Below are 27,501 nucleotides of genomic sequence, written 5' to 3'. Positions count from 1 at the left end.
AAGCCCAAAGTTATTAAAATAATGTATCTGGAAGGACAAGCACTGGTTCTATATACAACAATCATGATATGGTTTTATATAAAGAATGTAAGCCTCTCTGGAATTAGAGAGTGGAGAGTCCTGGAAGAAATTCCCATGGTGTTGTGTGACACTGAATTCTTGGGACACGTGAACAAATGCCTATTTACTCCAGTGGGAAGGAAAGGATAGAGTGAAGTAAGGATTCCACCAAGGTCTAATTTGGTGAATAGTGAGTTTTATTGAAGTTCTTTTAGAAATGTGGAGTAGATAGATGTATTACCAAAGCCCAACCCATCAGTTCTTACTGCTTAAACATGCATGGGGTAAAGAAGGAACCTAGTGCATCTGCTCGGTTTCAGGGGCTTCCTTTAGGTTGTTTTTTTCTTGTTGTAATATGTTTCCTTATAAGGAGGAATCTTTCACCTCCTTTTAAAACCTGTTACTGTTTAACCATCCTTTTAACATCTTTCTCATGCAGAGGGGTGTCTATGTATCATCTCCTTAAATCTGTGTGATATTTGTAACCATCCTATTCCTGCACTTCACATGTTGTCTTTCCATGGCTTTCTTCCTCAGAATGACCTGAAGGTGTTGTTTACATCATTAGCTGACAACAAATACGTCATTCTGCAGAAGCTGGCAAACGTTTTCGAACAGCCCATTGTGGAACAGATGCAGGTATGTACATGCATGTCCCAGTATAGTAGATACGTCGATTACTGCATTACTGTGGGATGTCAAAAGCTTTTTGACTGATTAATGCCATACTATGGCATTTTTATTCAATGTATATTTCAGTGCTGGGTTTGGATAAAGTGCCCAATAATGCTGACTTGGTCACTTCTACACATATTTATGGAATGTGAGGTCAGAAGTGACGTCAGTGATAGCCGCTGCTCTGAAGGAATTTGCTACCCCCAAATGACATCAGAAATGACCTCCATGATATAGGAAAGAAAGAGGACAATCTCAGGCATGGGTCCCCAAGCTCACTTTATTTGAAGGAGGCTCTTCTGGTATTCACCGCTGATCATGCAGGCTAGCTGGCCTGTGAGCTTCTGAGGTGTCCTGTTTGTACCCCCACAACACTGGGGGGGAGCTCTGAACACAGTTGCCTGCTGGCGTATCTGGCTTTATGTGGTCCCTAGGGATCTGAATTAGGGTTACCAGTAGACCTCTTTACCCACTGATCCAACTCCTCAGTTCCCGAAAATGTTCTCATTTAAGCTCCTCCTACTATTTGTTTGACTCTTTGTAGAACTCCATGTCAGAAATAAATTTCTCTAGGTTTGTAGATGCTTCTTCCCATTGCTGACTTGAGAAATCCAAAAATCCTTCTAATTCGCAAAGGTCCCCAGGGGTTTGAAATATCACAATTGGACATCTTAGAGATAGAAATAGGAACATCTATTTTTATCCCCTGTACTGAGAACTCAGTAGGCTCTTCTGGTTGGATTTTGTCTTTTCATTTTGAAAAGTTTTCAAATAATTGATTAATTCTTTTCACTTCTTCCTTTCATCTGCTTCCTCTTGTGAGACTCCCTTCAGTCAGATAATTTGCATCTTGTCCACTGCTCTTATTTTTTTTTCCCCAAGAGATCTTTTTCTTTCTGTCTCTTTTGGTAATATTCTGTCCCTTTAAACGGATACATTCTTTTCTGTAATATAACTAGATATATTCAGTTTGGTGGTTGGAGGTTTTTTTTTTTTGTTTTTCTTTTGTTTTTGTTTTGGTTTTTTGCATAATCTGTTTCCCTCTGGTCCCTTTATTTGCTAGAATCATCTCTGTCAATCATGTTGGATATTCTTGACTTCAGTCACTTTCTGTTGTCTGTTTACATCTGGGCTGGGATTAAATAGTTGAAAGGGAAACCTGAAGTAATGATGAAATGTGACAATTTTGAGGAGATACTGGTTTGTTGGCCCATTTGTTGGACAAGCTCTCTAAGTTTTAAGCTCCCTTGCTTATTCTTATGAATCCCCATCTTTCTGGACAGTAGAGGAGTGGCCACAGCCCTTTCTAAGGCAGGATAGACTTGGGGGCCTTGTGGACAATGCTTTGTAATTTCTACATCCTATTTTCTTTTCTTTCCTTTCTCTCTTCCTCCTTTCCTCTCTTGTTTCTATCTCTATTGCTCTATCCCTCCTTCCCCTCCCACCCCGCCTCTTCCCTCCATCCTCCCTCCCTCCACTCCCAGGGTCTTGCTAGTAGGTGAGCTGCCTCCAGGATTATAGCCATGGACCACCTCCTCCAACTCCCCCGCCCTGTTTTAGTCCAACACTGAAGCCTACTGCCATATCTGTCATCCCTTAGACTAGAAAGCCCCCTCCCTTCTCCAGATAATAAATAAACTTTGAGCCTTTCATCTGCAAAGGAAAGGGCAACGTGGCATGAAGCAGGGGTAGGGATTCTATTCCCTCAGCAGCTTTTCACCAGCTCTTTGTCTCTGTCTTCCAAGTTTCTGAGACTCCCGATGCTCTAAACATGGTGGTGCAGATCTTCCCTAGGTTAGAATTCAGCTTTCTAAGCATTAGTAAAATTTCATAGATTTGTCTGAATTCTAACCTTGAACATTTGTTGATCTTGTTTGTCTTCCCTCTTCCCTTGCCCCAGCAGATTTATGAAGGAAAGCACTCAAAAAAAAAAAAAAAAAACAAACAAAAAAAAAAAACAGGCAAAATATTTGCTATTGTTTTAGAGAGGTTTCAGGACAGGAAAAGGGGGACATGTGTTTCATCTGCCATCTGGAGTCCAGACTCCTCTCATTCTCAAGGGCAACTGGGTTGTAGTTCTTCCAAAAACTCACTTAGACCAGGGTCTGCTGGTCTGATCCTACCCCCTCCATCCCCTGTCAGAGATGAGTTGCGTCATGAATTTTAGTACCTAATTATATTGAGGTTTGGTTTATTTTCTGCTGGCATCCTGACAAGACTGTCAGCTCCTTGAAGTCTAGAGCAAGGTCTCCTCTTCCTGGAGACCTCACCCTGGGCAGACGAGGCTCAGCCAGTTTAATCCTTGCTAACTGACTTTTCCACTTTAGAGGGAGGAAGGACCATTCCTCTACCAGACTTTCCTCAGTTTCCTGTTACCACACTGACGCAGTGTCCAGTGATGCTCCAGTGCGTTTCAGGAGCACCATGGTCCCCTAGACATCTTAGGAACACACCTTATTCACAGTCTATCCTATCTGCTGCTTCTAATGTAGGCTGACGTAGCTACAAAACCCCTTGTTCAGGGAGGCCTTTCCTCTCCCAACTCTCCACTCGAGTTCTGCTCTACCTCCTTGCCTAATAAAACTGATGTGTGATATAATAAAGGACCTTCTCTTTTTCCAGTAGTATGTGTTGGTGCTTTCTGTGGTTTTTTTTTTAAAGTTAATCTCTTATGTATTTGAAATAATTTTTTGAAAGAAAAAAAGGTGTCAAAGAGCTTCTGTGGGGCAGAATTGTTCTTCAGAGTCTTAACGAAACATTGTGAATCTTACCTAGGCCATCCAACAGGCTGAGGAAGGACTGAGGGAACTCGAGGGTGGAATCTCGGAGTTGAAACGGCGGGCGGACAAGTTGCAAGTGGAACAGTCTGCCCTGCAAGAACTCTCCAAGCTCCAGGTACCATCGCCAGTGAGGTGGCTCGGGCTCTGTGGCCCGTTCTTTACTGAAAATCAAGAAAACATTTCCACCATCCTCTGGGAAATTTGTTCAAACAAAATGTCACATCATTTAGGTCTCAACTTTTAATTAGAAGTAACAAAAATTTTCTGAACTTTTGGTCATTCTCCATACAATAGAATGACTTATAGTCCAACGCCGCTAGCATCCATATTTTTTTTTCTGATATGTGGCCTTAGGGAGATGTCTAAAAACCACGTGTGTGTGTGTGTGCTCAGTAGGATTTATTTATTTATTTATTTATTTATTTATTTACTTCTGCTCTTGAAAATATAACTATCTTCATGATCCCTACCTAGTAAAGATAAAGGCGAGAGGATTTTCATCTAATATTGTACTATATTTCTAAGGATGATTTAACAGAGTAAATACTCAATATAAGACTTTGTAGAACATGGGTTTCAAAGTGAGAGTTTAATCAGGTATACAGGCTGGGATGTAATATAAATGTCCAATTCCAGGACAGCAACAAAACCTATAAAGTTGGAAATGTGTGCAGACTTTTCCATTACCTTTCAGAAAGAGAGAGAGAGAGAGAGAGAGAGAGAGAGAGAGAGAGAGAGAGAGAGAGAGAGAGAGGGAGGGAGGGAGGGAGGGAGGGAGGGAGGGAGGGAGGGAGGGAGGGGAGCCGCCCCTACTACATAGGGTAAAAGGACAGAACTGAGATGCCTTCCAAACCCGTGAAATTTAATGCATTGTAGAAAGCAAGCTGTATTTTTTAAACTATGAGCAACTGGGTATCACTGCCCATGTCTGGTTAGTTTTTGTCTCTGGGCATTACTGCAGAACCCTTGGGGACTGCAGTGAGTCAAACACAAAGTCCCAAGTTCTTCTACTGAGAAAATACAAAGGCTCTTACAAACAAGAAGTCACTCTGCGATGGTTTGACCATCTCAGGCCCTTGGCTGACATTTTGAAATGTCACAGAGCAAACCTCCCCCGCCCGCGTGCCCTTCCTTCAGATCCTTTTCCCACAGTGCTTCAGCGTCAGGTGTGAGAGTCAAACGTCATAGCCATAAATAAGCATTCGAGTTGACTTTTCCAGATTGAAGAGTTTCTGGCTGCCCCCACCTCAGGAGGATGCACTAATCAGATCCGTATGCCTCAGTAAATTCTGTTTGCTGTCTCACCATCTCCTAAAATGTCTTTCCAGATTAAACAGTTGTTTACTTCACCACATTTGGCAGAATCAGTTGCCTTAAGTCTAAAGGTTTTGCTTTTCACATTAACTAACCTCTAACCTCATTTCTTTTTTGCTCTGTTTAAAGGGTGCTCTGAGACCTGATACTATTTAGCCAACAGAAATGTGAGAGATACTCTATTCATTTATTAGAAGATTAAGTAAATGTTAAGATCATGATAACCATAAGAATCAGGTTTCCTCTCTGTGACATTCTCTTCATCTTGGGGACATTTTTATTCAGCCTCACCCCTCATCACATCATGGATGATCAATAGCCAGAGAAGACAGGAAGTGGCCTCATGAGTCATTTCTGGAAATAATTTGTTTTAGGTTGCCTGGCATCTTATTTATTTTAACTTTTATGTATATGGGTATTTGGGTTACATACATGTCTGGGCACCATGTGTGTGCATGGTACCCCAGAAGTCAGAAGAGAGTCTTAGATATCCTCAGAGTTACAGTTGGTTGTGAGCCTCTGGTAGAACAGCTAGTGCTGTTAATGGCTGAGATCTCTGTCTCTCTCTCCATCTCTCCCTCTCTCCCTCCCTTGCTTAGATCTTGAAACATTAAGCTTTGAGAACGTGCTAGTGATCAATACCAAAGCTTTGTGCATGCGAGGCAAGCGCTGGACTAGTGAACTATATCCTCAGCCCTATATTTTTACTCTTTAATAAATATAAATTGTATCTAATATGTATCATAATTTCACTTTTCTCCAATGGTTCTCCCCACATTATTATTTCCTTCCTTTACCCTCCTCTATAGATACCCCATCACTAAATCTTTGTGAATTTAGTTCTTCTTTAGTTCTTCTATGATTTGGGACTTCAAGAGAAGAAACAGTCAAATTTAAAACAAAAGGGAATATGTAAGATTGCCAAGCAAGATGAACAAGAGAGCATGAACTAAGCAAGGATCAAACCCCAGGAAAGTCATGATCCCGTGCACATGTTCTACAAGATGCAGAGAGAGTTGTCTGGAGTGTCTCTTTCCCTTGTTGAGATATTTCCCAGGGAGGCTCATAAGAAAGAGAGGCAGCTTGCTTCCACATAGACTCCCTGGAGGATTCGCTTGTGGAGAGGCGTGACCTTGGTGGGATATACTGGGCAAGTGGTGGGCTTGGTACTGCAACTTTGTGGTTGAGACTGGTGTTGGTGCCTCTGCCTTAGGACATGTATGATGAGCTATTGGTGACTATCAGTTCCCGGAGGAGCAGCCTCCACCAGAACCTTGCTCTCAAGAGTCAGTATGATAAGGCTCTACAAGATCTGGTAGACCTGCTGGACACTGGGCAGGAGAAGATGGCGGGGGACCAGAAGATCATCGTATCCTCCAAAGAAGAAATCCAGCAACTGCTCAGCAAGCACAAGGTGAGAGGGGACCAGGAAAGCACAGCTGAGATAGCATCTTCTCAAGACCTACGCAGAGAGGTTTGGTATCTCAAACCAAATATGCCTGGTTTTTATGATCTATACTTGTACAACTTCTAAGTGGTCTATAGGAATTTGTTCAAATCCCTTAGTATTTAGAGTAAAGAGAAACAGTAAAGGTGATTTTTATAATCTTTTAAATTAAAAAGTAATCTCATCAGTAATTTTATTTATCAGTTCTCCACGAATATTTACCCAACTCTCACCATATATGAACTTTAATCAAGGAGAAATTCAAAGCTTTTCCTTAGAAGATCTCAGATTCTTTTTCTTTTCTTTTCTTCCTCCCTTCCTTCCTTCCTTCCTTCCTTTCTCTCCCTCCTTCTCTCTCTCCCTCCTTCTCTCTCTCTCTCTCTCTCTCTCTCTCTCTCTCTCTCTCTCTCTCTCTCTCTCTCTCTCTCTCTCTCTCAGACAGGGTCTCATGTAGCTCAAGCTGGCCCCAAGCTCACTGTATAGCTTATAGCTGAAGGTAACCTTGAACTTCTGATCCTCCTACCTTCACCTCCTGAAACCTGGAATTAAAGGTCTATGCAACTAAGCTTAAGTTTATGTGGTCCTGAGAATTGATGCCAGGACTTCATGAGTGTGAGGTGTACAAGCCCCACCCACTGATCCTGTCATTAGCTACTATGTTCTTACCCCAGCTTCCCCTGTGTATTTGTGAGGGCCTCTTGTCCACCTAACTCCTGGGGCTGTCTCTTCCCCTCACTGGCCTGGCATAGACTCCGCACTCCGCTCTGGGAATACAAGGCTGCCCACTCTGTTTTGGTGTCGCCTACTTGCGTCATTCAGATCTCCTGGCCCTTAAGCACATTCTGCTGTAGTTGCTGTTGGCCTCAGAGATTTTCCTGGGCTTGACCAGAACTTTTACCACGCAATCAAGCTTGGGAACCCCGAGATCGCTTCGTCAGTGTGTTTCCAAATGAAGCTCAGGTTCATTATACCTTAGTGAATAAATACATGTTTAACGCACGTGTGCACAAACACACACACACACACACACACACACACATTCCTAACATAACATATTTTTAGCAATGACTCTGCAAAGTTTACCAGGCCACAAACTCAGCCTCCCAGGCTATGGGAATTCCCAGTAGAAAAACAAAACAGTTTCCCTGAGTTTTAAACAATTAACGTTCTACTGTTGTGTGGCTCTCTGGTGGGCTATTATTTTCGAATTGTCAGAGGAAGAGGACTATACTTTTTTTGCTATTTTAACCGCCCCCAAGAGGTTTTCTTTCTAAAGAGTAGTGTGATTTATTAAAGCCTTATCATTTGGCTATGAAAACATTGCTTTAAAGTTCACAGCTGTTTTTTCTCAGATCTGACCATAGCAATAAAAGTTCGCTCTGAGTTATTCCAGAATGGAGACTAGGATCAAGGAGAAATAGAACAACAGAGAAAAGGTGCTCAGTTAGGAAAAAGCTCTTGGGCTGTGCAGGGGACCCCTTGGCCATGGGAAATGCTGCCATGGCCAGAGTGGGAGGGAAGGTTGTGTTGAAAGCAAGCTTGACTCTCAGTGCACGTTTGGCTTGGCAGGTCTTTTCCAGCCATACGATCATTTCATCAATTAATGAGTGGTCAAAAAAATGACGGTTCTAAGCTTGGCTGGTTGTCACACGTTTGTACTGTCGTCCCAGCTGCTCGGGCCATGGAAGGAGAAGTGATTTCAAGTTCAAGGCCTACCTGGGCTAAAGAGCAAGTTGAACAGGAGTGAAGACATGAGATTTTTATCTCAGAATAAACAATAATACAACATAGGCTGCTGGTATATACCCCATGGGACAGTGGTTGCTTAATGTCCTTGGGCACTGATCTTGATTCCTGGCACAACACAGCAATTATGGTGCTAGTGATGATGATTGATCTACCTTCTACTGTCCAGTCTGTGTTTTGTGGGAGACCTCTACAGCTTTGGTGTGGAGAAAAGTTAGTCATATATTAAGAATTAAAATCTCAACTCTGCCCAACTCTGCCCTACTTAGCTGGCTGACCTTGTGTTAGCTATATAGACTGGATGGCTCTAAGTTATAACTTGTAAAATGACAGATAAAAGTATTTTGTAGACCTTCAGAATTGTCATAAGGATGACATGAGCTGGGTAACAAGTTTATAATAATAATATGAGCTCAAAGTCAGCTGTTCTTTTTTTTTTTAATCAATTTCTAGTCCTTGAGTTCCATTCATGGTCCTGGGCTTCAGAACTGGGGTAGAATAAGGCTTATATTCATCTTCTAGGATCTACTTATATAAAAGGTAGTACCTAAATGTATAAATTTATGCAGTTGTTACAATCCCATTGCAAGGAAATTAAATAACAAAGGGAATTTAAAATCATTGTTAACAAATTATTATATGCATAGCCATGCTTGGTGATCCATCATAAGTAAGGCAAAGAAAGTCTGAAATTGGAAAGAGTAGGTCTTAAGCCCATCCATGGAGGAGAAGAAATCATCTCAAGAAAAACAAGGTATGCAGATCTGAAGATGAGGATGAGGGGATTAATATATCCAAGGGACACAGGAAGCCAGTGGTGTGACAGGGATGGCCAGTGACTGTGTCTCTGATGTCAGCATCCTTATGCATAGGGGTGTCAGCAGGGGACTCTGCTTTATCAACTAGTCACAGATGAAAGGGTTTGTCTTGGAGACTTGTGTCTGTGGCACAGTGATGAGCCCTCTGTTCTTGAGTAAGATCAAGAGGGAAGGCCAGTGTACTGACTTGTTTTGTGTCAACTTGATACAAGTTGGAGTTTCACAGAGAAAGGAGCTTCAGGTGAGGAAACGTCTCCATGAGATCCAGCTGTGGGGCATTTTCTCAATTAGTGATCAAGTGTGGAGGGCCCCTTGTGGGGGCGGTACCATCTCTGGGCTGGTAGTCTCAGGTTCGATAAGAAAGCAAGTGGAACAAGCCAGTAAGGAACATCCCTCCATGGCCTCTGCATCAGCTCCTGCTTCCTGACCTGCTTGAGTTCCAATCCTGACTTCCATTGGTCATGAACAGCAATGTGCAAGGTGTAAGCTTAATAAACCCTTTCTTTCCCAACTTACTTCTTGGTCATGATGTTTGTGCAGGAATAGAAACCCTGAGTAAGACAGCCAGTTAGGAGCTCAGAGTCTAGACTTTCCAGGAATCCCCTGTAGGAAGCACACAGTGCCTGTTAAGATGGCGGTTTAGCATGGTGAGCCGGGAGCGGGGAGACGGCGGAATGATACGTCCTTTGTGATAACTGTGTTCCATCAGCTTCTGCTGCTGAAAGAGTTCTTATCTAGGGCTAATGTCCAAATGAGCTGCTGATCTCCTTCTGTCCAACAACACTTACAGGAATACTTCCAGGGTCTGGAATCACACATGATTTTGACAGAAATACTCTTCAGAAAGATCGTTGGCTTTGCAGCTGTGAAGGAAACTCAGTTCCACACGGACCGCATGGCTCAGGCCTCTGCTGTGTTGAAGCAGGCTCACAAGAGAGGGGTGGAGCTTGAGTACATCCTAGAGGTAAGACCGCCCAAGTCAGCATCTTTCTGACTGCAAAATGGAGCCTCCTAGATTCCCTCATTTAGAATTATATTTCCCTATGGCTTGCGAGGGAGGGAGGGAGGATGGGCAGGCGGGCTTCCATTTATATTCGATATATGATACATTATATTGTGAGCCAGATGGATGAATCCCAACCTTAGAGAGTGTGTGTGAAGATGTTTACAGACTTGAGCTTCAAAAAACCTAATTAGGAGCATGAAATATAAAAACAATACACATCCCCGACTCTATCTATGCAGTTTTTCTTGTGATAAGACCTGTCACTAGAATCTAGAAGCCAGAAGGCAGCCTGGGAACAAATCTTTATGGTCTTGAGAGCAAAGCTAGGAAGATTCATTTGTTGTAAAATGGCCACCCAGGGGGCTGGAGAGATGGCTCAGCGGTTAAGAAGAGAGTGCTTGTTCTTATAGAGAACATGAGCTTGGTGCCTAGGGACCCCATTGGGAGGCCCATGAATCTTCTGTGGGCACCTGCACCCATGTGAATCTATGCATACATAGGCATGTCATTGAAAATTAAAGAGCAAGACAGCAGGAGCGCAGAAACTCTGAAGCAAAATAATGAAATAAAGGTACAAGATGACAGCCCCTCTGAGCAGTATTCTCAGTCCCCTTAAGGAATTTGTTCTTCTGCCCAAGAAATTCCATTCCCTCGCCTGTTCCCGTGCATCTGCTTCCTCGCTGTAAGTGAAGAAATCAACTATTTATTTCTTCAGCATTTATCAAGCTGCCACCAGATTCCCAGGCCAGGGAAACATAAACATGTTCCCAGGACTGCCCTGGATGAGACAGTGGGCCAATGAGGGAACACAAACACAAACTTCAGAATGCAGAATGACGTCTCTACAGGGAAGCGAACAGCCTTTTAAATACCAGATCTTATAGATAATCAGAAAATAGGCTGCTGTTTATTAACAGGGCCCAGTCTCTGGAACAGGAGTTGGCCCCTGGGCCGAATGTAGCCTGTTTTATGTAAAGGTTATTTGGATATAATAGTTTTACTGGTTTGCTTGTTAATCTCCAACTGCTTTCATCCAATGGGCAGACAAGACCGATTGCAATAGATACTAAATAATCTACAAAGCTGAAAATATTTACTATGTGGTTGATTGTAGAAAGAGTCTGCAAGCTAATGTCCTAGATTCAGAGCACAAATACATGAGCTTGAACACCAAAGAGGTTGTCCATAGAGGCTAATTAGCCACAGAACCCTGCCTTTAGCTCAGATGCCCTAAACTGGCCCAGTTCCTTTAATCTTCCCATTTTCCTTAAAAGTTTTAGGAGTTATGTTTATGTTTAATTTTATTTTAGTTCTTGAGGATGTTATATATAAATAACATATTTATACAATTTCTCTGTCCCTCTTGACTCCTCCCTTCCCCCATGTTGTAATTTCAGGACCTCCCCCCCCCCCCTCTCTCTCTCTCTCTCTCTCTCTCTCTCTCTCTCGCGCGCGCGCGCACACACACACACACACACACACACGCGCACACACACACATTAAGAGAGGGATGAGATTGCACACTTTTGAGGGCCACCATTGTATCACTTGCTTTAGATCCATCATTTGCTTCCCCAAACACACACCTACTAAACATTCCTGAAGCAGATTATCTCGCAAGTACCCATTTCACACACATGGGGGAGTGCTATTCTTTTTGTATGTTGGTTGCCTGGTTTTATTGTCTTTTCCTGAGGTTCCTTGTTGCTAATAGCCCAGGCTGTCCTCGAACTTGTGATCTTCTTGCCAGCCTCCCTAGAGCTGGGATTACATTAATGACCGTTGTGCTTGCAGATGTGGTCCCATCTGGATGAGAACCGCCAGGAGCTCAGCAGACACCTGGAGGGGATAGAAAGCAGCATCCCGAGTGTGGGTCTGGTGGAGGAGAGCGAGGACAGACTTGTGGAAAGGACAAGCCTCTACCAGGTCTGGATTCCAAGGGTGTCTGGGGAGCACCGTTCATGGTGATGTTTCCTTTAGAAACGTGACAAAACTTTTAACAGGATTTAAACAAGTTTGTGACGAACTTCATTGAGCCCTTTACTTTTCTCTAAAATTGCTGAAGTTCGTGGGTGCACATAGACTGTGTCTGTGTTGTTCGTAGTGTATATGTATTTTATTATTGTTTGGTGGTTTCATATGCTATACAGTGAGGTTTAGTCCCAGCCCCACTTGCCCTCTCTTATCGCCTTCTATCTAAGGCTAAAACCTTGTTACTCACAAGGGTTCCTCCTGCTTTCATGCCTTTTGGTGTGTGCATGAACCAATAGATTTAATTAGAATTTCTTATTTAAAAAAACTCTCTAGGTCTGTAATCTGCCACTCAATAGGAGGGGTAGAGGCTTTCCTGACAAGCCCGTTGCTATCAGGTAGGTTCTTAGCTCTGTGAAATAGAAAACAGATGATAGGCACATAGACAGATGATATGTAGATGAGAGAGATATAGATGATAGATACATAGGTAGATATAGATGCCAGATAGATGATATAGATATAGAGATGATAGATTATAGAGAGATATAGACAGTAGACATAGATAATAGATTGATAAATATGATAGACAACCCACCAACAGACAAATAGATGATAGACAAATAGGCGATAAAGTTAGACCATAGATGATTGACAGATAGATGATAGATAGATGATAGATAAAAATAGATGAGAGAGATAGATAGGTAGGTAGATAGATGGATGATAGAGAAGCCATCGATGATAGATATAGACATAGATGATAGATAAAAATAGGTGATAAGCCATAGATGATAGACAAACATGATAGATGGAGAAAGATAATAAATAGGTATATAGATAAATAATAGATAATAGATGGTAGACAGTAGATTTTAAATAGATGACAACTAGACAGCACAGTTTGAACTAGCAATTTCATTTTGAAACCTTTCAAGGCATTTTCACCAAATTTCTACCAACCATTTTTTTTTTTGTTCTTTAAATTGATGTCCCTGTTTTAGAGATATTTTCACTTGACAGCTATAAACATATCCAAAGTTCCTAACAAGTTAAAAAGAGAACATCTATATTTTGATAAATCCCTTTTCAAATTTTCAGTGCTGAAGAGTGAATATAGTTTATATTTGGTGACAGATGATACCAACGTTGCAGATATCAGAGGAATTAATAATGCTCAGTGGCAAAAGCTTCCCTCAGTCAGACTTTTAACCCCATGTCATCCATTGTTTTTAGCATTTAAAATCCAGCCTTAATGAATACCAACCCAAACTGTATCAAGCACTGGATGATGGGAAGCGACTTTTGATGTCTGTCAGCTGTTCAGAGCTTGAAAGTCAGCTAAATCAGCTGGGCGAGCGCTGGCTCAGTAATACAAACAAAGTGTCCAAGGAGCTTCACAGACTGGAGACCATACTGAAACACTGGACCAGGTAATGGGATGAGTACTTGGTCTGTGTTTTGATTAAGTCTATTTACTAAGACTAGCAGATACCGAGCTTGGAAAATCTTTAGACAATGGCATGGTTTAGAAAACAAAGACAACCAGAGGGTACTGATGGGATTTTTGTTAAGACTGGCAAGGAGAACCGTGCCCACTGCAGCCAGGCACTGTGTTTCCCTCCTCCTTGTCTACTTCCTGCAAAGCCTTAGAGAGGGGACATGCGAAGTAAGGCATTCCTTCCCAAGGGCCACTGGAGATATGTTAGCTTGTCATTGCTGTGAGTGACGGCAGGGACAAACAATGTATCAGAATGAATATTTATCTTGGTTCATTTTTCAGAGGTTTCAGGCCAAGGTAAGCCCAATCTATTGTGTTGGGCCCTGGAGCAGAATAGTGTAGTGGCAAGAACAGATGACAGACGGGACAGATTACCTTAGAGCTGCCAAGAATAATAATGTGTGTGTGTGTGTGTGTGTGTCAGAGCCATGGTACCCTTCAAGGATAGCTCTGTATGCCCTCCTTCCCTTGTTAGTCTCCACTCTAATTCTTCTAGATTTCCAACACTTTCCCACATAGTACCCACCAACTGGGGAACAAGCCTTCAACACAACACACATGCCTGGGGCATGTCCTAACAGAAGTATTCAAGGGAAGCAGTTATTTGAATTCTCTTGAAGGAAGGAAGCACTGTTTCTTCATCCCTTTTATTTCAAACACCTTTATTTCCAAACATGACCCATTATTTCCCGATGCAAGGAGAGAGAAAGATATTATTTCTCAGCTTAGCAATAGGGATGCTGGAGGTCAGAACAGACGTAAGCTGTAAATATTAAAAGCAAAGGCATCAACCTTGTACACTTTCCCCCAAGTCTTTTGAGGTTCTTGTTTTAACTGACAACAGACAGTACAGATGGACTATTCCACTGATCGACTCTTAAATATGCTCAAAGGTACCAAAGTGAAGCCTCGGATCTGAATCACTGGCTACAGTCCGCGAAGGACAGGCTGGCATTTTGGACTCAACAATCTGTGACGGTTCCACAGGAGCTGGAAATGGTCCGGGATCATCTCAATGCTTTCCTGGTAAGTCGGAGGACCAGCCTAAAGCATTTGGATCTCAGTTTGCTTCTCAGGCTGGACACAAGGATCAGTATAAAGGAAGCAAACAGAAAAGAAGCTACTTTGCCATAGATGGTTCTGAGTTGACTGCAGAAGAGTAGGCTCCGGGCGCCCTTTCACGTGATGGTTAACTTGAGGGTAAAGGTGTGGTACCTTTGATTGTCCTCCAAAGAGCTCCACCTGACAGAGCCCTCGATAGCTGAGAGTAATCAGTCTGTACTCCAGATTGGTCTCTGTCCTTAAAGGAAAAGCTCCAACTATTCAGGGCTAAACTGAACATTGTGACTTTTTTTTTTTTTTTAAAAAAAGGAGTTCTCCAAAGAAGTCGACGCCAAGTCTTCCCTCAAGTCGTCAGTCACAAGCACAGGAAATCAGCTGCTTCGATTAAAGAAAGTGGACACAGCTGCCCTGCGTGCTGAGCTGTCCCGCATGGACAGCCAGTGGACTGACCTCCTGACAGGCATTCCTGTTGTGCAGGAGAAGCTCCATCAGGTACTGAGAGAAGGCTGACTTGCTTGGTAACAGTTGATTTCCAGCATAGAAGTGCAAATTAGAGTTGTCTAGGAACTTGTCTTTTCTCTCTGCTCTTGCAGTGCATATTAAAACAGAACCATTTCTACAGATCCCACTTCAGAAGGCATTTCTTCCTAAAGCATCTGTTCTCCCTCTCTCTCCCCCCTCTCTCCCCCCTCCCTCCCCCCTCCCTCCTCCCCACCTCTCTCTCTCTGTGTGTGTTTGTGTGTGTGTGTGTGTGTGTGTGTGTGTGTGTGTGTTGGAAACTTGACTTGAAAACACTGACCCTGTTTACACTGACATTTCATGGGGCAAACCTAGGCACCTTGTGAAATCGTGAAGATCTATAGCATCTCTAAAAAAACCTGCCATCTTACATTCAAGGAGGAAACTGGATTTTACTCAATATACAAGCAGTCATGCATCCTTTACAGAAGGGATATGTTCTGATAAATAGACCCTTGGTCCATTGTGCCATTGTTCAAACATCAGAGCATACCACAAACTGAGAGATCGGCACAGGCTCCTTAGCTTATGATAACTTTATGGGACCTCCATTATATTTGGGGCACCACATGGGACATTGTTAGTCAGCTCATGACTATATTCTGATGAGTAATAAGTCTAACTTTCCTGGAACACTAGAACATTTCAGTCTTTTTGCCTCTTTAACATTCATCACTGTGGACCAGGTAGGATAGACGTTTTTTAGTGCACATGCTGTTTCTCTCCATAGTTGTACATACATAGGAAGGTGGAGAAATCCCACCATTCCCATCTTTGTCTCCTTGCAGAGCTTCATAGGTCATACATATTTCATTCCATATATATTTGGAGATAGGGTCTCAACCTTGTAGCCCCTGGTGGTCTCAAGTTTGTGGTGATCCTCCTGCTTCAGCCTTTGAAAGGGCTGGGGTTATAGGCCTGACTGGCCACCTACCAGGCAGCTTATATTTATACATATTTAAATGATTGCTTTGTTTCGGCAAATCACCGTAATCATGATGAGCATAATTGCTTGACATGGGAAGTAAAATTCAGAATTCTGAGTATATCTTAAATACTGCAGAAATTGGCTTTCAGGGATAAACGTCAGAGTGCCAGAGAGCAGAGAAAATGAGGACTTGCCTGCTGGGTAGTGTTTTCCTTTTTTCCGTTAGCGTTCCCGAGTCACAATACACAGAAATTTTACAAGATAATTAACAAAATACATCTGTTGAGTGTTTTGTAGTTACGTTATTTTTCTTTCAAACTCATAAAACTGGCTGTAAAGTAAGAATATGTTCTCTTGCTGGTGTTTTGATTAATTAGTTAATATTTATGCAATGTTTATGGTATGAGATGCCAGTGAGTGAGCATTAGGTGACTAGTATAATCGTGTTTGCCTGAGGTTTCAAGCTTCAGAGATCTGAAAAACTATAGAGGGCTATTATTTCTCTTGGTGTGTTAGTAGAAATCCACATAGAGTTCTTCTATTAACATAGCCATTCTCACTTGAGGTCATGACCTCTTTGTGGGGGTCAAACAGCCCTTTCACAGGGGTCACCACAGACCATCGGAAAACAGATATTTACATTACAATCCCCATCAGTAGTAAAATTACAGTTATAAAGTAGCAGGGAAAAAATGAGTTTATGGAAAAGGGTCACCCCCACAGGAGGAACTGTATTGAAACATCACGGTGTTAGGGAGGTTGAGGACCACTGTGCTAAGAGGAGTCGCATCTGAACCTTATGGTTTGGACCCATCCTGTCTCTTCTTCACAGCTCCAGATGGACAAGCTGCCTTCCCGCCATGCCATTTCTGAGGTCATGAGTTGGATCTCACTCATGGAAAGTGTCATCCTGAAGGATGAAGAAGACATTAGAAATGCCATCGGTCACAAGGCGATCCACGAATACCTTCAGAAATACAAGGTAGTGGATACTTTGAGGTTTCCGTTTTCATCTGCTTAGACTTTTATTTGAAGGAGCTCAGAAACTCAAGTCAGGGCTTCAAATGTATATCCCCCGCAGAGTAAACAGAGAGCGACATTCAAAAGCAAGCCCGTGCAAATACTAAGTACAGATGCAGTATGCTAGATATCTTTATCTTGCTATGATAAAATACCCCGACAACAGCATCTTAGGAAAAAGGGTTTATTCTTGCTGATAATTCTAGTGGGGATACAATTTTTAATGGAGGAAAGACCTGGCAACAGGAACATGACGTTGGCCAACCTTGTTGCATCTGCAGTCAGGGAAGCAGAGAAAGAGAAAGCAGAAAGTGGGGTCAGGCTATAAACCCTCAAAGCCTGCCCCTGGTTATGTGCTTCCTCCGGGCCCTCCAGTGAGCCTTCACTGTTTTAAGGTCCAACAACCTTCCCAGGGAATATCAAGAACTGGGGACCAAATGTCTGAGCACCTGGGCCTGTGGAGAACTTTACCCACTTATTCTATAACACATTAAAAAATAATTATTCACCCATTTCTACTATCATGCATATAGTATTTATATTATATCTACGATTTATAGTATGTGATTTTATTTTTAAGGTATTTATGTTATATCTACTATTTATAGTGTGTAATTTTATTTTTAAGATTTATTTATTGCATATACAGCATTCTGTCTGCATGTACACCTGTGTGTCAGAAGAGGGCATCAGATCCCATTACAGATGGTTGGGAGCCACCATGTGGTGGCTGGGGATAGAACTCAGACCTTTAGAAGAACAGCCAGTGCTCTTAACCTCTAAGTGATGTCTCCAGCCCCTTGTGTCATTTTATAAACATACATGAATACATAGTCGAGCCCCTATCATGGCAGGCCACGTGAAGAAGGACAGGTTGTGTCATGGGAGTGTCACGTGTGCAGGTGACATGTGCAGGTTCTCAAAGCTTTCCAGACCCTGGAAGCACGCCAAGCCTTTTGCACACAGAAGCTTCTCATCTGTGAGTCTCCCGCCTGTCTTTCAGGGTTTCAAGATAGACCTTAACTGCAAGCAGCTGACGGCGGACTTCGTGAACCAGTCGGTGCTTCAGATCAGCAGTCAGGATGTGGAGAGCAAACGCAGTGACAAGACAGATTTCGCCGAGCAGCTCGGAGCGATGAACAAAAGTTGGCAGGTCTTGCAAGGCCGAGTGGGTGAGAAGGTGAGCTGGGCAGCCTGCCGTGGTCCTGACGAGGACCCCGAGAGCAGGCCGAGGCTGGCGGGAAACCGTTTGACGAGGAGCGCAGCTAGATGGAGCACGAGGGAGCTCCCTACAGCCCCAGGAGGTGACCTAGCTCCGGACATCTTAAGTCCCCTTTGTTTTCTTCTGAAACCTCCTTCCTCTGTACATTTCATGAATCCATTTTTTTTTTAAAGATGCCTCTTTATTTCTCTTTCTTTTACCTTCTTCTTTATCCATACCAGCCATTAGCTGATACTTGATAAACTTCATTTTCTGAATGTATATAGGCAGCAGGCTGTATTCCAAGAATTTCATTCTTTACATTTAATTTTACCGTGCAGGGCTTTGCGAGGCCATTTGCAAATGCATTTGCAATACCCTTTTAGGATAGCCCTTCCCACACCCCTCACTGCTGCTTCCCAAGAACTCTTACCTCATAGGAAATTGGAGTAGGGAATTTTTGTGCCAATGATTTGATTTTTTTTCAAACAAAAATTTTGAATTTTCCGTCCTGCTGTTGGTTTAGATCCAGATGTTGGAAGGCTTGTTGGAGTCGTGGTCAGAGTATGAAAACGGTGTACAGTCTCTGAAAGCTTGGTTTGAAAACCAGGAGAGGAAGCTGGAAGAGCAGCGTCAAATTGGTGATCAGAATTCTGTTCAGAATGCACTGAAGGACTGTCAGGTAACGCAATGCGTCCAGGTGGCACACGGAAGCCGCCTCACCCCCTCAGGCCTGTGCGGAGGCCTCACAGGTTCTGAGCTGACTCTTTGCAATAACTGCACCTGCTGATACATGTCTTTCATGACCCAACTGATCAGGTAGTTTTGTCATTGTTATTTGTTTGACTTTGAAGTAGGATCTTACTACATAGCCAGTGTTGATTTTAAACCAGGAGCCCTCCAGCCTCAGTCTTCTTAGTACTAAGAGTACAGTTATATAACAATGCCTTGTTAGGTTTTTGTTTGTTTGGTTGGTTCTCTCCAAAGTCTATTAAGTCTTCATCACCTGTTTTTAAAGTTTTACGATTATAGAAAGGATCAGATATACACATAAGTAGGTAAAGATACTTGACTCCCATACACTGATCATGAGACTGAATACTTACCAATGTATTAGAAATATTTGTACATTTGCCCCACTTTTTTTTCTTTAAAGATGTCAACATAGGGACTGAGGGCATAGCCCACAAGGTAATGTCCTAGCCGTGCAAATGTGAGGATCCAGTTGGGTTTCCCAGGACCCATGGAAAATAAAGTTGGGTGTGATGGCCCATCTATAACGCTTAGTCCTCAGGAGATGGAGTCAGAGGTCTCCAGAGAAAGCTGCTTAGCTGAATTAGCAGTCTCTGGATTCAAGGGGCCTGACTCAGTATATAAGATAGAGGAAAATCAAGAAGAAACTGGATATTAACTTCCAACCCTCACACACTTGCACGCATACATACTTGTGCAACCACACGTTCATGCACACACACATATGCAACCACTTCATGCTCACACAAGGTGTCAGTGAACATCCCACACAGTATCATTTTGTTCCTATACACTATTCACCTAATCTTTGAGAAATGGTTTATGTCACCATAATGGATCTCAAAAGTGAATGATATCTTAATGTTCTTTCTATGTTCCATCCATAAACATCATACCCTCTCAATTATATTTTATTTATATATATTTTTTTAGACAAGGACTCACTCTGAAGTCTCAAACTGACCTGGAACTTGCTAGGTAGACCAGCCTGGCCTTGAACTCAGAGAGAGCAGCCTGAATTTCCCTTGGTTCTCTTTAAAATGTCTCATTCAATTTACTCAATTAGATTGTAGCATCTGCCAGCTGCATTTGCTTGCAAGAGTTCTTTAGTATCTTAAGTGTACTTTGATGCTGTCAACTGGTTAAACCATGCCCTGGCCACTGCCTTAAAATGTTCCTTAAGTTGCTACTAGCATGGAGCCTTCATTCAAAGCCTGCTCTCCCCAGGCATAGGCGTTTCATAGATGACAATATTCCTTCCTGCTGTGTCACAGCAGAGAGCTCATGCCGTCTGTTCATTCCATTAGTGACGAAGGTGGGGGGCTCCAGGCAGGTTGCCAGATCACAGGTGCCTGTCAGTGACAGGGATACATAGTATTTCAGTATGTCCATGGGGATTCTTTGGTACTCCCAGGAAATGTTTTAACAGCTAAGACTATACAAATAATTACTTTAAAAATCACACCTTGGATTTGAACTCTGAAACCAGCTATGGTAATGCATGCCTGTAATCTCAGAAGTTCAGAGTCATCCTTGGCCACATGATGATATCAGGGCCAGCCAGCCTGGGCTACATGAGACTTTCAAAATAATAAGTAAATACTTTAAAAGCAAGCGTAATTTTGCTCAACGTGGCCAACCAGCTCTGTCTCTTTTTTGGAAGGGACCTGTATATACCTCTGTCCACCAGCATGAACTTCCCATCTTCTTCCCTGGTATCTCATAAGAAGGAGGCTCTCATGAGAAGTTTCCCTATAGGGATATGCCTTCCTTCAAATCTCACTTTTCCATCTTCAAATTTAAACAGTAATAATTTCCCCTTTACACAGCCTGATTTCTGTTTAGGACACATGTATTGGGGACCTTATCTTTCAGCCCTCACAGGAAACCTTATAGTTTGGAAGAGGAAGGCTAAGAAAGGTTGCAGTTTTGGATTTGAACCTGTCTGAAATTATTAGGTTTTTGTTTGTTAATTTTGCTTTTAATGAAAGATTCTCATGTTGTCCAAGATGGTTTCCAAATTCCGTATGTAGCCAATGCTAGTCTTGAACTCATGACCCTCTTGTCTCTGCCTCCCAAGTTCTGGGATTACATGAGTACACCCACTGTCCAGTGAGAAACACTTTTAAGTAACATTTTGTTTGAATGCCTCCCACCAGAAGATGGATGTAAAAAGGACTGGATACCAAACCTGCCCATCATATGCTCTCATTGGATTTTGTGTCTGCTTGGAGTCCAGAGATACTTCCAATTTAGGCCATAAATTCTAAACTCTGAGAAGCCAGCATTTCAAAATTTTGCTTCTAAGGTTGAAAAGTGATAGCTTTGCTGAGTCCTCAGAGTTCAAATATTTCCATTAATTTTAAAAGGCAGCCCCTAAATGTGAATGTCAACAAGATGAGTGTTTGCTGCTCTAACGGTCAGGGTCACTTCACTACTGAAAGGTTGCTTATTGGCATTCTTCTTAGGGTTTGATTCTGTCTCCGCATTCATATTATACCCTCTTCTGTCTGTCCTTTTGTCTGTTTTCTCTTCCTTCGACGAAAGATTTATTTTACTGTAAACCTGCGTGTGTGCATACATGCATGCATGCATGTGTGCATACATGCATGTGTGCATACATGCATGCATGCATGCATGTGTGCATGCATGGCTGGAGAGGGCATTGCATCCCCTAGACCTGGAGTCACAATGCTTGGGAGCTGCCTCCCATGAGTGCTTGGAACTTAACTCCAGTCCTCTGAAACAGCAAAACTCATTCTTAGTGACTGAGCCAACCCCTTTCTCTTTCTCATTAGTGTTTTTTCCCTTTCTATGCAATGGTCTTTTGCTACTTTGTTTCTATTCCTATATGTCTTCTTTCTAATGGAGAGACACAGTGATACCTGAAAAATACTATCTAAGTTCAGCCAAACTTTATTTCTCATGGGACATAAGTCTTGGGCTCCCAGAGGGTCACTCAGGCGGTGTCAGAGACAAAGCTTACATTGTGGTTTAAAGAACTCTATGCTGATGCCAATTCATGATTTAAAAGAAAAGCCGTTTCTTTCAAAACTAAAAAACCAGCGAGGAGCCCACACACTTATTTTGGGACATCATATATAAATCACCATAACCTAACTGGCTTTCCTAATTGGCAATTCTACAAACCTTGATAAAATTTATTGTCACTTTTGAGAAATTGTTTCTTTGGCCTAGAGCATGAAATTGTAGCCAGTGTCTTAAATCAGTGGCTGGATTCAGGTTTTGTTTTGTTTTACAAATCTTGACTGTTTTCCCAGTCTCTTTTAGAGGTGATTTATTGATTGAATGCAATACTAAAACTGATATTTGTGAATTAATCCAAGTTGAGAATAATTTACTACTACGGAAATATTAGGATTGGCCTTTGCCTCCATTGATCAGAACCAGAACATTTAGAAAAATTATTATTAAAAAGGAAGCCAAAGACACCTTTACTTTGCACAGAAACATATTGAAATCCTGGTTTGCTACTGCATTTCATGGTTACACATACATAGATGCCCAGGTAACCAGGCGCAGGCAGCTCTAACGAGATGTGTAAGCCATGCTTCATCTATTTAATATTACTTTCTGAGAAGGTTTAGCACTGTGGATGAGTAAAGATATATTTAATTCTAATGGTTAAATTTTAGTATCTTATAGGAAGGATTACTGTGGGATTTACTATTATATACTAAAATATAAGTAAATATATATTATATATAAGTAAAATATACATTGCACATTAAATATGAATCAAGATGGTCACGCATGGTTATTTATTCCTTAGGCAACATTTGGAATTATCTTAAAACATAGAGTTAATTGTGTTTTCTATACTGAATAAAGAAACTGGTACCTCAGTAATCATTAAATTCTTTTCAGGGATTATCAAAGCTGTCAAAACAGTGACAAAAAGAAACGAGGGAATGACATAAAACAAAAATCATTTTCTTAAGCTAACAAATAAATTAATTTCTGATTAATGGGCTATGACAAAATTAGCTCCATGATAATTCAGGATGGAAAAGCAAAATCTCTCAGCAGCATGGCAGATTACCAAGTAACTGAATATGACGTAGCTAGTTTTGACAGTTTAAAGAATTATATATATATATATATAATATCCATATCCTTTGCGACAAGCATAAGATCTATTATTGGCCCTATTTTATAAACGAAATGCTGTGAATCACAATGTGGGTGCTGAGAGTTGAACTCAGGTCTTCTGGGAGAGCAGCCAGTGCTCTTGAGTGCAGAGCTATGGCCCCAGACCCCCTATAATGTATGATGTGAGGATGAGCTCTGATTCTTTGGCCGTTTTACTTTTCTTTTGTGAACATTTTATTCTAGCTGTTACAAAAGTGCCTTCTAAAGAAAATGAGGATTTCAGATAGGAAGAAGCCTGTAGCCTTTCAGAATCACATAGCATCAGAGCATTGGAAAAAGAGAAGATAATACTTATTCTTCTCCATCTTTCCCATTTGAAGAAATTGAGACTTGCTAAAAGTTTCTCACTTTCTCAGAGTGACACAGCCAAAGAACAGAAAAACCATGTCTGACTCTGAGGTGCCATCTGTCACAGGCTAGGCCATGTGATTTTGAGAAAAACGGCATGTTTGGGTTTAAGGATATAATCACGTTGCAATTCTGGATATGTAGTTCATTCCTTACAGCTTTTTGAAAAAGATATATAATGACATTTCTTTATCTGCAGGATAACCAGTTTTTATATTTTTCAGGGTATGCTAATTTACCATGGATAAAAGATTCCTTTTTTTTTAACATTTAAGTATAGGAAGAAGTATCACTGTACAGACCTTCTTTTGAGAATGGTCATCTTTTTGGATTAGTATGGGGTTTTAGCACATGGAACTATAATGACTCAATTTCAGTGCACCCCAGAGTTCCATAATAGAACAATTTAAAATAACTATATATATTTTTTAATCTTTCAGGAACTGGAAGATTTGATTAAAGCAAAAGAAAAGGAGGTAGAGAAAATTGAGCAGAACGGACTTGCATTGATTGAGAACAAGAGGGAGGAGGTCTCTGGCAGTGTCATGAGCACCCTGCGGGATCTCCGGCAGGCCTGGGCCAGTTTAGACCGCACGGTAAGCCTCTCCTGACACTCAACTCCTGGCTCTGCAAAACTTGGGGTTGGTGTTTGCTGAAAACCACTGAGTAAATAATTATCAAATTTCTAGTTCACTTCTTGGTCTGTTTCATCAACATCTTTCAAATCTAGTGTTTCCTGTAATAAGATATATACATATGTGTATATATATATATACATATACACATACATATATTATATACATTACTCTCTTTATTGTAACTATCCTCATAGGCACAGTGAACCTTCTAGGCACAGTTCTTCTCCAGTGAGACTGTCCATACACTTAGCTTCTCCCAGAATTCTAAATAGAGGCAGAAAGAGAAACATGAGATTAGTAGAGATATCTTCTTGTGTGACCAAAGGGCATTTCAAACTCCTATGACTCAAGTGAGGCACAGGCCCCACCCCCACCCCCACCCCCACCCCCACCCCGCAAACCTGCTCAGTTGCTGGTAACTCTGCCTCACCAACTGCTTGTGCAGCAACCTTCAAAGCCACTTTTCCTTTCTTCCTCTAATACTCACAGCGAGCTCATCAGAAGTTGTTGGCAGCTCTACTCTCCGAACAGAGCCATCAGCCTACCTCTGCAGCGAGCACTTGATTTATGTCCCCCTCATTTCTTGCTTGGATGATTTCCATGATCTTTTTCCGCAGTCCCCATCTCAGGAGAGCCTGTCAGAATGAAGTCAAATCACAATGTTGTCATGTCAAAAATCCCGCAGTTGCTTTTGCTCCACAAAGAAAGAAACAGGAGCTGAGTGCTGACCAGGTTTCCCGCCGTCATTCTGATCCTGTCCCCTGCTGCTGCTCTGCAAGGTTGTTTTTGCTTAGCCACTCTGGTCTCACCATTGAGCCCAATAGGCACACCCTGTGCTCAGAAACTTCTGATTGTCTGCTCCCTCCTCTTAGTGTACTATAGCTTTCCCTGGTGTGCCTCAGTCTCTGTCAGGAAAGCGTAAAGACATGTGATAATGGACCCAAGAGTGTGTTGAGTCTTCTGATAGGAACAGTGAGTGCTACAGTGTGCACTATGGAATCTTCCGATAGAAACAGTGAGTGCTACGGTGTGCACTGTGCCTCTCCATGTAAGGCCACTTTGACCCCTGACAAAACTGAATGCTTAATTATCCACACGTTTCAAACTGGAGCTGAGAGGCAGACAGACATGTACACACTTATGCTCATGTGCACATGACTATACACACACACACAGACCACATGCTGATGCACAGGCATGCACACCCATACACGTGGATCCACACATGTGCACACACATACACATACATGCACTTATACACACACACACATACACACTCACACCGACCACATGCTGATGCACAGGCATGCACACCCCCACACATGTGGATCCACACATGTGCACACACGTACACATACATGCACTTATACACACACACACATTCACACACACATTGTGTACATAGAAAGGGGAGTATTTTGGAAAAGAATAGGGCCATGGAGCGGGGAAATGAGTAGGGCTGTGGAGAGTGGATGCTATCAAAGTATAGCTCCTCCCACCCATGGCTCTTCCCCAGAGCAGCTTTCCATTTTAGCCCCATATTATCTTTGACAGGGCTTTAAATCTGTTTTGTTTTATGCTTTTCTATAAATCACCACAAAGGCCTGGGAACCACTTACCATACCGTCATCTATTAGGCATTTCTCTCACTGGAGTATTGCCCTGTGAAAAACAATGAACGGTACCGAGATGAAGCGGGGTCTTCTGGCCCTTCTGATCACTTGACCTCATTGTTAGATCTATTTTAGGGCTTTTTAGGCAGCCCTGCACCTGCTCAAACCTGTCCCTGGACCTTACATCTGAGGCAGCGCTTTCTTTGTCCTGCGGCCCATCAGATAGTATCCCAATTGATTTCAACATTTTTCCCTTTATGTTGAGTTAAGAGAGAGAGAGAGAGAGAGAGAGAGAGAGAGAGAGAGAGAGAGAGAGCACACTAGAGTGCGAGAGTGCAAATGCAAATTAATTCCCAGCTCTCCCTTAATCAGCCCCTCCCCCTCCCCCCACTGTATTTACTTCTTGTTCAAAGCACTGTTTTTAGATTAGGAGCAACATGCAGAAATCCAAAGCCATATGCTTTTAAATGTTGGAGATGGAAGTACAATTTTCTCTGGTACTGATAATTACAGAGAAGGGGCACTCACAGGAGTGTTGTGTTTGGAATCTAAGCCGACGAGCTCCACACGCACCTGCATATTCATTTTTACTGCGGCACGTCCACAATACCTATGTTATGGATTCATCCTAGGCATCTGTCAACAGATGAGTGTATAAAAATGTAGCATGCATTTACTAACTTTTCTTCATTCCTAAAGACGAATGAATGAAATTGTGTCATCCATAGGAAACAGATGAATGGGAAACGGGAGGTGATCATGTTAAGAAAAGCTAAGCAAGACTCAGACAAAGATCATGCTTTTCATTTGTTTGGGTTCTGTGTGCGGAATCTACACTTCAGATACATGCATATATGTGATGGAATAAGAAGGGAGACTATTTGGGGCAAGGAGAGGGCCTAGAAGAAGGTATGTACAGGGAAGACTGTGGGGAGTCAACATGAATAAGGCACATTGTGGACTTGTACAGAGATGTCGCTCTGAAACCCACTCATTGTTTGGTACAAGAATATACACTATTAAAATCTACAGTCAGTCCTTTGGGGCTGGAGAGGTTGCTCAGCAGTTAGCACATTTATCTGATTTTCAGAGGACCCAGGTTCAGTTCCCAGCACCCACAGTAGGCAGTACACAACAGCCTGTGCCTCCCTGTTGTTTTTTAGAGCCTAGGACTCCAATGAAGAATTTCAGAGATTAACATTTTTTTTCTGTCCCATCACATTAAGTTATATGTAGTTATGATGCATGTTCTTTCTAAAAGGCTGGACAATTAAAGATACAGCTAACATCAGCTCTTGGCCAGTGGAGCAGTCACAAAGCAGCCTGGGATGAGATCAACAGTCACCTCATGGAGGCCAGATACTCCCTGTCCCGATTCCGTTTGCTGACAGGCTCCTCCGAGGCTGTACAAGTTCAGGTCGACAATCTTCAGGTAACAAAAGCATTGCATCTTAACCTTACTTCCCGTTAAAGGAAACAAAACGGACAAATTAGCGCGAGTAGAAATATGGTCCTGAAGTATTGCCTTACATCCTTAGCATTTAAGTATTAGAAACAGAAATTTTCTTGCTTGATCTTTAACTTACTAGAACCTGCTTGTGGGTCTCGAACACTGGATTATCTGATAGACAAATGGTTTCCAGATTCCTGTTATGGAAACTGCTTACATGGATGTTTTAGGGGATGCTTGGAGCCCAAATCCACTTCCTTGACTACACTGCCCTCACCGTTTGTGTGTTCCCTTTCTTTCCTTACCCTGCTCGTCCAAATATCTCCTAAGGTGCTAAGAAAACAGAAAAATGGCCAAGGTGGTGAACACTTAAAGCATAGGTTTTAGTCTAATGGGTGGAGTCCCCTTGACCCAGGGGACCATCGTATCACCCCCCTTTCCACACATGTCTCCATCAACACTGTGTTCACCCAGCATG

At 42.2% G+C, this 27,501-nt stretch overlaps 1 protein-coding gene across 1 annotated transcript in view; it reads left to right on the top strand.

Moving 5' to 3' along the window:
- The window catches only part of Syne1 (spectrin repeat containing nuclear envelope protein 1), a 505,489-nt gene that overhangs the window by 390,947 nt on the left and 87,041 nt on the right, over positions 1 to 27,501 (top strand). Inside the window, 13 exon segments of the mRNA XM_052169815.1 lie at positions 598 to 699; positions 3,511 to 3,630; positions 6,043 to 6,243; positions 9,631 to 9,804; positions 11,641 to 11,772; positions 13,054 to 13,250; positions 14,212 to 14,344; positions 14,690 to 14,872; positions 16,660 to 16,809; positions 17,851 to 18,027; positions 18,575 to 18,730; positions 23,763 to 23,918; positions 26,835 to 27,005. Of these exon segments, the coding sequence (XP_052025775.1) occupies positions 598 to 699; positions 3,511 to 3,630; positions 6,043 to 6,243; positions 9,631 to 9,804; positions 11,641 to 11,772; positions 13,054 to 13,250; positions 14,212 to 14,344; positions 14,690 to 14,872; positions 16,660 to 16,809; positions 17,851 to 18,027; positions 18,575 to 18,730; positions 23,763 to 23,918; positions 26,835 to 27,005 (2,052 nt within the window).

Source organism: Apodemus sylvaticus, chromosome 23 (genome assembly GCF_947179515.1).
Source record: "Apodemus sylvaticus chromosome 23, mApoSyl1.1, whole genome shotgun sequence".
NCBI classification, from domain to species: Eukaryota; Metazoa; Chordata; class Mammalia; order Rodentia; family Muridae; genus Apodemus; species Apodemus sylvaticus.
Note: the sequence above shows the minus strand (reverse complement) of the source record. Positions and strands in the feature narration are given on the sequence as shown.